This window comes from Mobula hypostoma, chromosome 4 (genome assembly GCF_963921235.1).
Source record: "Mobula hypostoma chromosome 4, sMobHyp1.1, whole genome shotgun sequence".
Classification (NCBI taxonomy): Eukaryota; Metazoa; Chordata; class Chondrichthyes; order Myliobatiformes; family Myliobatidae; genus Mobula; species Mobula hypostoma.
The window spans coordinates 178942481-178958352 of NC_086100.1; the positions used below are offsets into that span (position 1 = coordinate 178942481).

The window sequence follows — 15872 nt, forward strand, 5'->3', positions numbered from 1 at the left end:
CACATCTCATTCCTCACCATCAGGGATCCATTGAGCGCTAAGTTTCTTCTGTTCCTCAGTACTCCCTAGGAATCTTCCATTTATTATGTACACTCTATCTTTATTAGTCCTCCCAAAATACACCACCTCACTATCAACAAGATTAAATTCTGTCTGAAATTGCTTTGTCCATTTTACTAACTAATCAGTGTCATCCTGTAACTAAAGACTTTCACTCAACATTGTGGGCCGAAGGGCCTGTACTGTGCTGTACTATTCTATGTTCTATGTAACACAATTTTTGAGTCATCTGTAAGCTTATCTCCTGCTCCTACTTTTAAATTCTCACTTAAATTGCTAATATGTATCATAAACATCTAAATTGCTAATCTGCAGGCAGAAGGGATTAGTTTAGTTGGCCATTTGATTGCTAATTTAATTGGTTTGGCACAACATTGCGGCCGAAGGCCCTGTTCCTGTGCTGTGATGGTCTATGTTCTAAAGAGTAAGGGTCCCAGCACTACTTCCTGCAGATACCATAAGACATAGGCCTCTCATCACGATTCCACCATTACCTTCTGCCTCTATTACCAAGCCAGTTTGCTAATGTAGACCATAGGAGCAGGGTTGGGCTATTCGGCCCATCAAGGCTCTCCACCGTTTGATCGTGTTGCTTTATTTTTCCTCTCAACCTCATTATCCTGCCTTCTCCCCATAACTTTCAACACCCTTACTAATCAACATTTGCTTTAAATATTAAAAATAAATTTGCCCTGTATTTCACAGATTCTGACCTTTTGGACCAAATTTGCATCCGGTACTGAAGGTAGCCACACTGCCCTCAATAATACATTTTGAATTGCTGTTGGAATTGGAATTGGTTTATTATTGTCACGTTTACCAAGATATCGTGAAAAACTTTTCTTGCATACTACAGTTCAAACCATGACACAGCGCTTTGAAATAGAACAAGGTACAACAATAACAATGCAGAATAAAGCTACTGGGAAAGTTCAGTGGAGATAAATAATAAAGTGCAACATCATAATGAGATAGATTGTGAGGTTAAAATCCAATTTATTGTACCAGAGAACTAGATAATGATCTTATAACAGTGAGATAGAAGCTGTCCTTGATCCTGGTGTTAAATACTATCAGGTTTTTACATAGAAACATAGAAAATAGGTGCAGGAGTAGGCCATTCGGCCCTTCGAGCCTGCACCGCCATTTATTATGATCATGGCTGATCATCCAACTCAGAACCCAGCCTTCCCTCCATACCCCCTGACCCCTGTAGCCACAAGGGCCATATCTAACTTCCTTTTAAACATAGCTAATGAACTGGCCTCAACAGTTTGCTGTGGCAGAGAATTCCACAGATTCACCACTCTCTGTGTGAAGAAGTTTTTCCTAACCTCGGTCCTAAAAGGCTTCCCCTCTATCCTCAAACTGTGACCCCTCGTTCTAGACCTCCCCAACATCGGGAACAATCTTCCCGCATCTAGCCTGTCCAATCCCTTTAGGATCTTATACGTTTCAATCAGATCCCCCCTCAATCTTCTAAATTCCAACGAGTACAAGCCCAGTTCATCCAGTCTTTCTTCATATGAAAGACGTGCCATCCCAGGAATCAATCTGGTGAACCTTCTTTGTACTCCCTCTATGGCAAAGATGTCTTTCCTCAGATTAGGGGACCAAAACTGCACACAATACTCGAGGTGTGGTCTCACCAAGGCCTTGTACAACTGCAGTAGTACCTCCCTGCTCCTGTACTCGAATCCTCTCGCTATAAATGCCAGCATACCGTTCGCCTTTTTCACCGCCTGCTGTACCTGCATGCCCACTTTCAATGACTGGTGTATAATGACACCCAGGTCTCGTTGCACCTCCCCTTTTCCTAATCGGCCACCATTCAGATAATAATCTGTTTTCCTATTTTTGCCACCAAAGTGGATAACTTCACATTTATCCACATTAAATTGCATCTGCCATGAGTTTGCCCACTCACCCAACCTATCCAAGTCACCCTGCATCCTCTTAGCATCCTCCTCACTGCTAACACTGCCACCCAGCTTTGTGTCATCCGCAAACTTGGAGATGCTGCATTTAATTCCCTCATCCAAGTCATTAATATATATTGTAAACAACTGGGGTCCCAGCACTGAGCCTTGCGGTACCCCACTAGTCACCGCCTGCCATTCTGAAAAGGTCCCGTTTATTCCCACTCTTTGCTTCCTGTCTGCTAACCAATTCTCCACCCACACCAATACCTTACCCCCAATACCGTGTGCTTTAAGTTTGCACACTAATCTCTTATGTGGGACCTTGTCAAAAGCCTTTTGAAAATCCAAATATACCACATCCACTGGTTCTCCCCTATCCACTCTACTAGTTACATCCTCAAAAAATTCTATGAGATTCGTCAGACATGATTTTCCTTTCACAAATCCATGCTGACTTTGTCCGATCATTTCACCGCTTTCCAAATGTGCTGTTATCACATCCTTGATAACTGACTCCAGCAGTTTCCCCACCACCGACGTTAGGCTAACCGGCCTATAATTCCTCGGTTTCTCTCTCCCTCCTTTTTTAAAAAGTGGGGTTACATTAGCCACCCTCCAATCCTCAGGAACTAGTCCAGAATCTAACGAGTTTTGAAAAATTATCACTAATGCATCCACTATTTCTTGGGCCACTTCCTTAAGCACTCTGGGATGCAGACCATCTGGCCCTGGGGATTTATCTGCCTTCAATCCCTTCAATTTACCTAACACCACTTCCCTACTAACATGTATTTCGCTCAGTTCCTCCATCTCACTGGACCCTCTGTCCCTTACTATTTCTGGAAGATTATTTATGTCCTCCTTAGTGAAGACAGAACCAAAGTAATTATTCAATTGGTCTGCCATGTCCTTGCTCCCCATAATCAATTCACCTGTTTCTGTTTGCAGGGGACCTACATTTGTCTTTATCAGTCTTTTCCTTTTTACATATCTATAAAAGCTTTTACAGTCCGTTTTTATGTTCTCTGCCAGTTTTCTCTCATAATCTTTTTTCCCCTTCCTAATTAAGCCCTTTGTCCTCCTCTGCTGAACTCTGAATTTCTCCCAGTCCTCAGGTGAGCCACTTTCTCTGGCTAATTTGTATGCTACTTCTTTGGAATTGATACTATCCCTAATTTCTCTTGTCAGCCACGGGTGCACTACCTTCCTTGATTTATTCTTTTGCCAAACTGGGATGAACAATTGTTGTAGTTCATCCATGCAACCTTTAAATGCCTGCCATTGCATATCCACCGTCAATCCTTGAAGTGTCGTTTGCCAGTCTATCTTAGCTAATTCACGTCTCATACCTTCAAAGTTACCCCTCTTTAAGTTCAGAACCTTTGTTTCTGAATTAACTACGTCACTCTCCATGTTAATGAAGAATTCCACCATATTATGGTCACTCTTACCCAAGGGGCCTCTCACGACAAGATCGCTAATTAACCCTTCCTCATTGCTCAAAACCCAGTCCAGAATAGCCTGCTCTCTAGTCGGTTCCTCGACATGTTGGTTCAAAAAACCATCCCGCATACATTCCAAGAAATCCTCTTCCTCAGCACCTTTACCAATTTGGTTCACCCAGTCTACATGTAGATTGAAGTCACCCATTATAACTGCTGTTCCTTTATTGCACACATTTCTAATTTCCTGTTTAATACCATCTCCGACCTCACTACTACTGTTAGGTGGCCTGTACACAACTCCCACCAGCGTCTTCTGCCCCTTAGTGTTACGCAGCTCTACCCATATCGATTCCACATCTTCCCGGCTTATGTCCTTCCTTTCTATTGCGTTAATCTCTTTTTTAACCAGCAACGCCACCCCACCTCCCCTTCCTTCGTGTCTATCCCTCCTGAATATTGAATATCCCTGAACGTTGAGCTCCCATCCCTGGTCACCCTGGAGCCATGTCTCTGTGATCCCAACTATATCATAATCATTAATAACAATCTGCACTTTCAATTCATCCACCTTATTACAAATGCTCCTTGCATTGACACATAAAGCCTTCAGGCGCTCTTTTACAACTCTCTTAGCCCTTTTTAATGCTTGCCCTGGATTTGTCGGCCTGCCACTTTTACTTTTCCCCTTTGTACTTTTTGCTTCTACGCTCACTTTACACCCCTCTGTCTCTCTGCACTGGTTCCCATCCCTCTGTTGTGAACTAACCTCCTCACACCTAGCCGCTTTAATTTGATTCCCACCCCCCAACCATTCTAGTTTAAAGTCACCTCAGTAGCCCCCGCTAATCTCCCTGCTAGGATATTGGTCCCCCTAGGATTTAAGTGTAACCCGTCCTTTTTGTACAGGTCACACCTGCGCCAAAAGAGGTCCCAATGATCCAAAAACTTGAATCCCTGCCCCCTGCTCCAATCCCTCAGCCACGCATTTATCCTCCACCTCATCGCATTCCTACTCTCACTGTCACGTGGCACAGGCAGTAATCCCGAGATTACTACCTTTGCGGTCCTTTTTCTCAACTCCCTTCCTAGCTCCCTATATTCTTCTTTCAGGACCTCATCCCTTTTCCTACCTATGTCATTGGTACCTATATGTACCAGGACCTCTGGCTCTTCACCCTCCCACTTCAGGATATCTTGGACACGATCAGAAATATCCCGGACCCTGGCACCAGGGAGGCAAACTACCATCCGAGTCTCTGGACTGCGTCCACAGAATCGCCTATCTGACCCCCTTACTATCGAGTCCCCTATCACAACTGCCCTCCTCTTCCTTGCCCTACCCTTCTGAGCTACAGGGCCAGACTCTGTGCCGGAGGCAGGGCCACTGTCGCTTCCCCTGGGTAAGCTGTCCCCCCCAACAGTACTCAAACAGGAGTACCTGTTGTTAAGGGGCACAGCCGCCGGGGTACTCCCCATCACCTTCCTTTTCCCCTTCCCCCTCCTAACCGTGACCCACTTGTCTGCCTCCCGTGGCCCCGGCGTGACCACCTGCCTTCCACTCCTCTCTATCACCTCCTCGCTCTCCCTGACCAGACGAAGGTCATCGAGCTGCAGCTCCAGTTCCGTAACGCGGTCCCTTAGGAGCTGCATCTCGATGCACTTGGCGCAGATGTAGACGTCCGGGAGGCTTGGAGACTCCAGGGCCTCCCACATCCGACACCGAGAACAGCAAACTGCCCTCACAGTCATAATGCCCCTCTCCTCAAATAGCAACAGAAAATGAATGTCAAACCTTCCTCGCCTCGCCCGCTTCCGCCTAAGCCCTTGTCTGATGTGAGAGAGGAGAAGAGAGGATGCCTGGGGTAGGTGGGGTCTTTGATTTTGCTGGCTGCTTTACTGATGCAATGGGAATTATAGGTAGAGTCAGTGGAGGTGGGGCTGGTTTCCATGATCTGCTGAGCTGTGTCCACACTCTGCAGTTTCTTCAGGTCACGTGCAGAGCAATTGCCATACCAAGCTTTTATGCATCCAGATAAGATACTTCCCAATTGAAATTTCTTGACCTGTCTGAAAAATTCAGTTGGACAGAATCTGTACCAACAAACTCTTACTCACTATTGTTGATTAATCATTGCCTTTCCAAGTGTAGATTCATCCTGTCTGTCATTTCTTTCTAGTAAGCCCCTGACCAATGATCTTAGACTAGAATGCCTGGTTTATCCTATTACCTTTCCTGAACAAAGGAATAATATTTGCTTTGCTGTAGTCAAAAGGCACCTCACCTCTGTGCAACGAAGATCTAAAAATGTGTCTGGATATTTACATCTTTGCATCTCATAGCCAAGGATACATCTCATCAGGTTGTGTCCACCTTTAAGTTTACCAAGACATCTAATACCTCCTCTTTTATAGTAATAGCATTTTCTAAAATTTCACTGCCCTTCCCCTTGGATTCTTCACCTCTGAAGTCCTTCTTCTTCATGATTAAAGGTTAAAAATATTCTTTTAGGACAATGCTGCATCTTCTGCCTTCATGTATAGATTGCTAACTTGGTTCAGAATGGGCCCTCCATTGCCCATGTTATCATCTTGTGCTTAATATGCCTTCGAATTTTCCTTAATTATATCTGCCTTTTCAGGCTCCCTCTTTGCTCTCCCAATTTGTTTCCTAAAGGCCCTCCTGCACTTTCTATATTTCTCTACAGTTTTCAGTTTTCCAAACCTACTCTATGCTTCTTTCATCCTCGATCATCCTGTGATTTCATTTGACATTCAAGCTTCCTTAGTCATGATGTCCTTCTCTTTCCACACATGTTGCTTCACCTTCGAACGATTCCCACTTGACAGAGGTAAACTAACCTAGAAGTAACTACGTTCTGGTTACTCCTGCCAGGACCTGTGTTATGACATTGAAATCGGCTTTCCTCCAATTCAGAATCTTAATTTCATGACAATTCTCATCTATGACTACCAAAAGAATTTTGTTTGCTGTTTCCAAAATACTACTCCAGGATCCACTACTCTCTGTAGTCTTTTGCCTTCCTGAGGATTGGAGTTTCTGTACCAGCCTGTGATGCAACCTATCTAGAACTAAATCTATGTAACCTCCAGTAGGATTATGTAAGCAGGTGGAGGGAGGGGAAGGAGTACAAGCTGGCAAGTGTTAGGTGAAGCCAGGTGAGAGGGAACATAGATCGATGGGAGAGAGGGGATACAGTGAGAAGCTGGGAGGTGATAAGTGAAAAAAGTAAAGGGCCAAAGAAGAAAGAATCTGATAGGAAAGGAGAGTGGACCATAGGAGAAAAGAAAGGAGAAGGGACACCAGAGGGCACCTCCCCCCACTTGCTTATCTTGGTTTCTTCCCCCTTCCTTTTCAGCCTTGACGAAGGGTCTCAGCTCAAAATGCCAACTGTTTATTCCTCACCATAGATGCTACCTGACTTGTTGTGTACCTCCAGCATTTTGTGTGTGGTGGATGCAATTGCAACGTTTAAAAGATATTTGGACAGATTCATGGATAAGAAAGGTTTTGAGGAGTATGAGCACTCTGCCTCACCTCCAACTACAGTTCTACTGGATGGGAGCTCATCTACAGGACCAACAGGTGCCTGTCCAACCTTGTTAACTTCACTGAAGAGTTTTCTCTGTATCTTCAGTCATCGAGCAGTCACGTGCTGATGACACACAATTTTGAGAGATATTGAGGCCATGGTAAAGAGCTACATAGCAGGTATGGGCAGGAAGGATCAAATGAGGTACTTGAGTAAAACAAGTGCAAGAGAACACAGAAGAAGGAAATCAGGAGTGTGAACAGAAGGCATGAGCTTGCTCTAGCAGACAATGTGAAGGAGAATCCCAAGGATTTCTATAGATATCAAGGAAAGGATACCAAGGAACAAAATTGGTCCTCCTGAATATCAGAGTGGTCATTTATGCATAGACCCAGTTTAAATGGGGGAGATCTTAAATGGAATTTTTTTGCATCTGTATTGACTTGGGAGACGGATGCAAAGTCTATAGAAGTGAGGGAAAACAGCAGTGAGGTCATGGACTGTATACAGGTTACAGAAGAGGAGGTTTTTGCTGTGTTGGTGCAAATTAGGGTGGATACTATAACTTCCTAGTGCCTGACAAGGTATTCCCTCATACCTTGTGGGAGAAATTGCAGGGGCTATAAAAGAGATATTTAAAATGTCTTTAGGAATGGGTGTAGTACCAGAATATTGGAGGATAGTTAATTTTATTCAATTGTTTAAGAAAGGCTCTGAAAATAAGCCGGGAAATTATTGGCTAGTGAGCCTGACATCATTAGTGGGTAAGTTACTGGAAGGTATTGTAGGGGACTGGATATATAAGTATTTGAATGGACAGGGACTGATTAGGGATGGTCAACATGGCTTTGCATGTGTTAAGTCATGTCTAACCAACCTTTTTAGAGTTTTTTGAGGAAGTTACCAGGAAAATTGATGCATTGGCAGTTGTCTACATGGACTTTAGCAAGGCCTTCGACAAGGTCCCGTATGTGACTTTGGTCAAAAAGGTCAGTTGCTTGGCATTCAGGATGAAACAGTAAATTGAATAAGAAATTGGCTTCATGGAAGAAGGCAGAGTGTAGTAGAGGTTTGCCTCTGTGACTGGTGGCCTGGGACCAGTGGAGTATTGCAGGGATCGGTGCTGGGTCTGTTGCTGTTTGTCATCTATATCAATGATCTGGATGATAGTGTGGTAAGCTGCATCAGCAAATTTGTGGATGGCACCAAGATTAGTGGCCCAATAGACAGCGAAGAAGGCTATCAAAACTTGCAACGGGATCTGGACCAACAGGAAAAATCAGCTGAAAATTCGCAGATGGGATTTATTACAGATAAGTATGAGGTGTTATTCTTTGAGAGGACAAACCAGGGTAGAACTTACATGGTGAGTGGTAGGGCACCAAGGAACATGGTATATCAAAGGGATATGGAAATACAGATTCATAATTCCTTGAAAGAGGCGTCAGAAGTACATAGGGCGGGTAAAGAGAGCTTTTGGCATGTTGGCCTTCATAAATCAAATTGCTCAGTACAGGAGTTGAGATATTATGTTGAAGTTGCAAAAACAATTGGTGAGGCCTAACTTGGAGTATTTGCTGAGATACTTACAGGAAAGAGATCAATAAGTTTGAAAGAGTGCAGAGAAAATTTACAAGGTTGTTGCCAGGACTTGAACACTTGAATTATTGGGAAAGGTTGAACAGGCTAGGTCTTTATTCCCTAGTGTAGAAGAATGATAGGGGTATACAGAATTATGAAGGGTATAGATAGGTTAAGTGCAAGTAGGCTTTTTCCACTGAGGTTGGGTGAGAATAGAACTAAAGGTCATGGGTTAATGGTGAAAGATGTACTGTTTAAGGGGAACGTGAGGGGGATCTCAAAGGGCGTTGAGAGTGTGGAACAAAACGCCAGAAGAAGTGGTGAATTCGAGTTCAATTTCAACATTTAAGAGAAATTTGGATAGATACATGGATGGGAGGGGTATCAAGGCTATGTTTCAGGTGCAGATTAATAGTTTGGCATGGTTTAGATGGGCTGAAGTCTTGTTTCTATACTGTAGTTTTCTATGACTCTATGACACTGGTGAATACACCAAACTCCAGGTCACTGTTGTCTCCTTCCATGAAACAGTTGAGTCACTGGACCTTATGGTTTACAACCACGAAACAAAGGTCCTCTGCCAGCCTACACTCTCTAGCTGTGGACATCCATGACAAAAGGCTGGATAATACAGACTACTTCCCATATCCTTAACAAATGCAAACATCAATGATGAGATTTACCCTCACCTTCGCTGTGCCTGCAGAGCCTTCAGGTAAACAAGTTTTGAAGATCAAGACCACAAACCTAACAGAAGTTGCCTTTGGCCTAGTGTATGCTTCTAAGTTGTGTCTACTTACAGAATACATCTCAAAACAACACTGTTGCTTCTGCAAAATCCTCCAGATCCACTAGCAATGGTAGCATCTGGAAATGAAGCACTTATTGGAGTCGGCTCCCATGGGATGAACAATCATTCTTGTGTCTGACGCTAGATTCTCAAAGCAGACACGATTCTGAGCTCCATCATGCCAAGGGATTACCAGGTGGACAGATGAAAAGATATTCTCAAAGTTCCCTTGTGGAAACAGTGACATCCTCACTAATTCCTGGGAAGCCCTGGTCCATGATGTCTCAGAATGGGGGAGTGTTCTGAGTGCCATTATGAACCTACTTGGGACCTGTTCTTTGTGAGCATACAGAAGCTCAACGTAAATGGTGAGGAAGACTTGTGTACCTGTGGCAGAAGCTGTGGGTCCATCATCAGACATATTTGAATCCACTCAACTTGGAACTTTGGCACGGACTAGATGGGCTGAAAAGCTTGCTTCTTTCCTGTAGTGCTTCATGACTCTATAAGTGAAAGCAAGTCTTCCTCAATTCTGAATGACTAAGTCTGAAGAGAATGGTGTTTTTGTCTCGATCACTCGAGTCCAAGTATGATGTTCTCCTAAGGGGTTGTCTATAAGTGGGCCCTCAGGTGCCTGTAGAGGACAATATGAGATCTGCATAATCTGGTGCAGTGTGGGCAAGAGTAAGTGGTGGCTGTGGTTAGTGATTGGGTCTTTTGGTTGTTATGTCTCTCCTTTTGCAGCTTCCGCCTGTTCTCTGCAGCACAGTGGAGTTCATTCTCATGTAGCGCCGCTCGCTCAGACAGAATTCCTCCAGGTGTATCAAGAACATCTAGAAACCCATTGGTGTTTACAACATGGTCACTATTAACTATGCTAACTTTTTAATTCCACCTTATTCAATTATGTGAATTTAAATTTCTCTGGTGAGTTAGTCCAGCCTGACCTGACTAACAGGCACACACATCACAAATGCCATTTTGTTTGCTTTACTTTAAGGATGTTTTGTCTTACCAGTGAGTTCTGTAATAAATCATGATTATTTTTGGCTACTGTATTCGGAAAAAAAAGTCTAACACTTCTTTTCAAAGGTTTAAAGACAAAGCACAATGTCATACGTGAGTGACGAGTTATACAAGTATGTAAGGGAGAGTATGCCAAGTTTCCTCCTGGTGAATGTAAACGAATTGCTACCACATCTGTCCTGCCTAACTCAGATGGACCAGGTAATTGTATTTCTATCATAGTCTATAGTAAGTTCAAAAACAATATTTCTGTTGGGCTGCCAGTGACTGGTGGTGTAAGGCACGAGTTGATTTTAGAAAGCTTTTCACGTTCAACGTTATCATATACTACCCCGAGATTAATTTTTTGCAGGCATTCACAGTAGAATAAAGAAATACAAAATAATCAGTGAAAAACTATACACAAAGACTAACAAACAACCAGCATGCAAAAGAAGACAACCAGAGGAAATAAAAAAAATTAAGAATAATAAATAAATAATTAGGAGAGCATGAGTTGTAAAGTCCTCAAAAGTGAGATCGTAGGTTGTGGAATCAGTTCAGTGTTTAGGTGAGTGAAATTGTCTGACCTGGTTCAGGAGCTGGATTGTTGAAGGTTACTAACTATTCCAGAACCTTCTGGTGTGGGACCTGAGGGTCCTCCACCTCCTGCCTGCTGGCAGCAGCAAGCTGGGGCGAGGCCTGGATTATTGGCATTCTTGATGATGGATGCTGCTTTCTCGTGGCAGCGCTGTTTGCATATGTGCTCAACGGGGGAAGTGGTGGGCAGTTCCTTTTTCCTGCAGACTTGGCATTTACATTATCTGTCAATGATTTAAATGACAAAATTGATTGCTTTGTGGCCATGTTTGTGGAATTTTAGCCAGAGGGTGGTGAATCTATGGAATTTGTTGCCACAAGCAGCAGTGGAGGCCAAGTCACTGGGTGTATTTAAGGCAGAGATTGATAGGTATCTGAGTAGCCAGGCATCAAAAGTTATGGTGAGAAGGCGGGGGAGTGGGACTCAATGGGAGAATGGATCAGCTCATGATAAAATGGCGGAGCAGAGTCGATGGGCTGAATGGCCAACTTCTGCTCCTTTGTCTTATGGTCTTATGATACAAAGATAAGTGGAGAGCCAGGTAGCATTGAGGAAATAGGGAGTCCGCAGAAGGAATTGGACAGATTAAGAGAATAGGCAAAGATGTGGCAGATACAATACAGTGTAGAGAAATGTACATTGGTAGAAGGAATAAAAACATAGAATATTTTGTAAATGGGGAGCAAATTCAGAAATCAGAGGTGCAAAGGGACTTGGGAGTCCTCATGCAGGATTCCCTACAGGTTAACTTGCAGGTTGAGTTGGTGGTAAGAAAGGCAAATGCAAAGTCAGCATTCATTTCCTGACAACCAGAATATAAAAACAAGAATGTAATGCTGAGACTGGTCAGACCGCACTTGGAGTATTGTGAGCAATTATGGGCCCTTCATTTAAGAAATGATGGGCTGGCATTGGGGAGAGCTCAAAGGAGGTTTATACAAGAATGATTCTGGCAATGAAAAGGGTTAACGTTTGAGGAGCCTCTGATGGCTCTAGACCTGCACGTGCTTGAGTTCAGAAGAATAAGGGGAATCTTATTGAAACCTATCTAACATTGAAAGGCCTTGATAGAGTGGAGATGGGAGAGTCTAGGACAAGAGGGCACAGCCCCAGAACGCAAGGACTTCCCTTTAGAATAGACGTGAGGAGGGATTTAATTAGCCAGTGCGTGGTGAAACTGTGGAATCCAATGCAACAGTCAGCTAAGGAAGCAAAGTCATTGGGTATATTTTATAGGCTCTTGATAGGTAAAGGTGTCAAAGGTCACAGGGAGAAGGCAGGAGAATAGAGTTCAGAGAGAAAATAAACTCAGCCATGATTGTATGGTAGAGCAGAATCGAAGGGCCAAGTGGCCCATTTCTGCTCCTATGTCTTGTGGTCTAATGCAAATTAAGGTTTTAATTCTTTTCAGAATTTCATGCAGATATATAGTTGATAGTTACAGGAAAATATTTTGTTTTGATAACACCCTTGAGTTTATTGCAACTATTTATATAAAATATATTGGTACACAGGAAGTCAATTTGACTTTGGTCGCCCAACCTTAATGACCCCCGTGACCCCCGATCCTCTCATAGTTTTAGAGGAAGCTAAGACTCCACCACATTGTTGTAGGTTGGAGTCATTTAAAAACCAGTCAGGTCAGAGGAATCAGATGTCATTTAACCAGAATGCTTTTAAAAATGTTCAGCAATTTTGCAGTCACTGCTTGCAAAACACTTACTTTTAACGAAGATTATATTTATTTAATTGCTTGAGTTTAACTTTGCCAGCATCATGATATATTCAAATTTGGAATCTTAAGGCTGTTAGTCATTAAGATATAGGTGAAAGTATGTTCAAAATATCGATTCAGCGAAAAAATGGAAAGATTGGTGAAGCTCGATTGAAATTGAGGTGGCATTTCCCAGCTGAAATGGGAAGTAAACAATTCTGATCCTTTAGCGGAAGAATGTACACTCAGTGTCCACTTTATTGGGACCCTCCTGTACCTAATAAATGGCCACTGAGTGTATATATGTGGTCTTCTGCTTCTGTAGCCCATCCACTTCAAGGTTTGACATGTTGTGCATTAAGAGATGCTCTTCAGCACACCACTGTTTTAATGTGTGATTATTTGAGTCACTGTCGCCTCCTGTTAGCTTGAAATAGTCTGGCCATTCCTCTCTGACCTCCCCCATTAACAAGATACTTTCACCCACAGGACCGCTGCTCACTAGATGCTTTGTAAACTCTCGAGACTGTTGTGCATTTGGGAGGCCAGCAGTTTGAGATACTGAAACCGTCCCGTCTGGCGCCAACAATCATTGAATGGTCAAAGAAACTTAGATCATATTTCTTCCCCATTCTGGTGTTTGGTCTGAACAACAACTGAACCTCTTGACTATGTGTGTATGCTCTTATGCATTGAGTTGCTGCCACATGATTGGCTGATTAGATATTGGCACTGATGAGCAAATATCTTTCGATGTACCTAATAAAGTGGCCAGTGAGTACACAATAATGCTCTTCTCTTATCAATGCAGGAGAAAATCAGAGCACAAGTCAAAATGGAAGGCAATGAGTCTGCTGTGCCCATATTTCTGGATTTTGTGAGACGAAGGCGGGACTGGGGAAGGCAGCTGATAAATGCCCTACGCATGCATGACTATCATGACCTTGCAGATGGTTTGGAAACTAAACTTGAATCTCTAGCTCCGCGGAGTAAGTAATGTGACTTCAAATGTCACATCAAAATTTCCACTTCAATTGCAGCTACGTTCTTGTTATAAAATTTTGAAGTTGAAAGGATTAAGAAGCAGCATTTTCATTCACCTGAGTACACACCACCAAGTTGAACAATCTGTTTAAAAACCCAAGGGCAGCACAACAGTGTTAATTTTAAACAAAACACGAAGCATCAAGATTTGGCTCCCACTGTCATTGTTCTAAGATGTTGCAGGAGCAGAGTTCAACAAAACGCAAGTCCGAACATGGTTAGTACACATGGCCTGGTTTGTGATTCATAGCCAGCTATTCCTCAGTTAGACAGGGGTTCAGGCCATGAATCTTAGGCTACGTCCACACTAGACTGGATAAATCCATAACCGAAGCCTTTTCTCTTCACTTTGACCTTCTGTCCACACTGAAACAGCGTTTTCCTCCCCCAAAAACGGAGCTTTTTTAAAACGCTCTCCAGAGTGTTTAAATCTGAAAACGCTGGTTGGGCGTTGTAGTGTGTATGGGGTAACCGGAGGTTTTAAAAAACCTGTCATCCCTTTCATCGGTGAAGAAACTATGGCTGTAGGAAATGTTTCCAGGGTGACCCCTCTGTGGGAGTGGGGAAGATGTTGGTGGGGCCATACGGTCTGTGTGTCCCTATGTGTAGCTAGTGTAGTGGCTGTGAGGCTGGTATTGTGGCGGTGAAAAGTACTGGGGGGTGGGGGGAGCCATCATATTCCTCATCATTGCAAATCCCTCTGCAACAGAGTGAGTCAGTTTTTCAATGTTCATCGTCAGCCAGGTCATACTGTCCATGAACTCCCTATTGGTTGCCTCCATACGCTCCAGTATTTGTTTTTACAGTTTTAAGTCCTCCTGCGCGAGAGCCAACAGCTGTCTGTCATTTGGCAATTTCCTTTTAAGTTTTTCTAGTCTGTAACTGGACAAACGCGCACCAAATATACCGTTTCCTCTTCACTTCTTTTCTGTAGCTGTGTCCTGCACATGCCCAGCAGGAGGAGATTCGCCCAAATACCCGTCTTAATGTGGACAGAGGCATTTTCAAAAACGCCTGGTGTGAACGCCTATCGTTTTTACACGAAACCGGCACTTTCAAAATTATCTGGTCTAGTGTGGACGCAGCCTTAGTTACAACTGAAGCTCTCTGATTTACAGCATACTTAACATCATCCTAGGCATAGAATCTACTCCGGAATCTCCTGTGTTCTAGACTCTTGGTTTCCTCACTACTACCCTATATAAATATCGTGCGAAAATTGCAAAGGAGAAACCACTGCACAGCAGCAATACTCAATGGAGGAAAAAAAAAGGCCTCATACATCATTGAGGAACTACACACAAAAAATCATTCATTCAGCTAAAAAATGCAAGAGGTTCTGCAGATGCTAAAATTCCAGAGTAACACACGTACAAAATGCTAGAGGAGCTCAGCAGGTCAGGCAGCATCTATGGAGAGGAATGAAGAGCCAACGCAGGACCGTTGAAGGGTCCAGGCCTGAAACGTTGGCTCTTTATTTATTTCTCTCCATAGATGCTGCCTGACCTGCTGGGTTCCTCCAGCATTTTGTGTGTGTTTGTGTTTGGTTTTATCTGACCCATTCTGACTTCTGTTGATAATGCTTGGTTGTTACCTGGGATAATTCAAGCTCTTCAAGTAAATGACACCACATTAACCTCTGACCTCAGTCTGAGGTATCCATGCCATAACTATATGATTTTTAGTCCGCACTTCAGAGATTCCAAATGACTAGGTGTATATTGTTTAGATTTTAGACACATTGTTTAGATGCATATCTTCCTGCTCACATAAACTCAATGCATCACATTTTCTCTTGCTTGTTCTTCATTTCTCTCACCTAAGATGCTTTCTCTTGCTGGTGATGATGATCTGCTCTCTGTTTTCTTGAGCACTCTCCCTCACTTGTACGGGTGTCTTTTGTTCTTTGCCTCCAGTCTTGTACTTCTACTGATTCATGCATTGTCTTCTGAGTATGTTCTTTTATGACTGCTGTTGATCACCCTTACTTTGCTTTCCCTAAAACTGAATTCTTGAGATCAAGTTGAGGAGAAACTTCTCTTTTAAGACTGAGAGGAGGCAAAACTTCTCCTCACAGTGTGGTGACCCTATGGAATTCTCTGCCGCAGAAAGAAGTGGAAACTTAATCTGAAAAGATCCAGCAGTGTGGATGGGAGGGG

General features: G+C 43.2%; 1 protein-coding gene across 4 annotated transcripts in view; it reads left to right on the forward strand.

Moving 5' to 3' along the window:
* mavs (mitochondrial antiviral signaling protein) overlaps positions 1-15872 on the forward strand; it is a 69858-nt gene that overhangs the window by 5093 nt on the left and 48893 nt on the right. For all 4 annotated transcript variants that reach the window (XR_010017770.1, XR_010017769.1, XM_063047087.1 and 1 more), the window contains exons 2-3: positions 10442-10576; positions 13481-13658. Coding sequence is in view for 2 of the 4 variants with exons in the window: in XM_063047087.1 (XP_062903157.1) it covers positions 10460-10576; positions 13481-13658 (295 nt within the window). In the remaining 2 variants the exon portion in view is untranslated. The remainder of the gene's footprint in view (positions 1-10441; positions 10577-13480; positions 13659-15872) is intronic.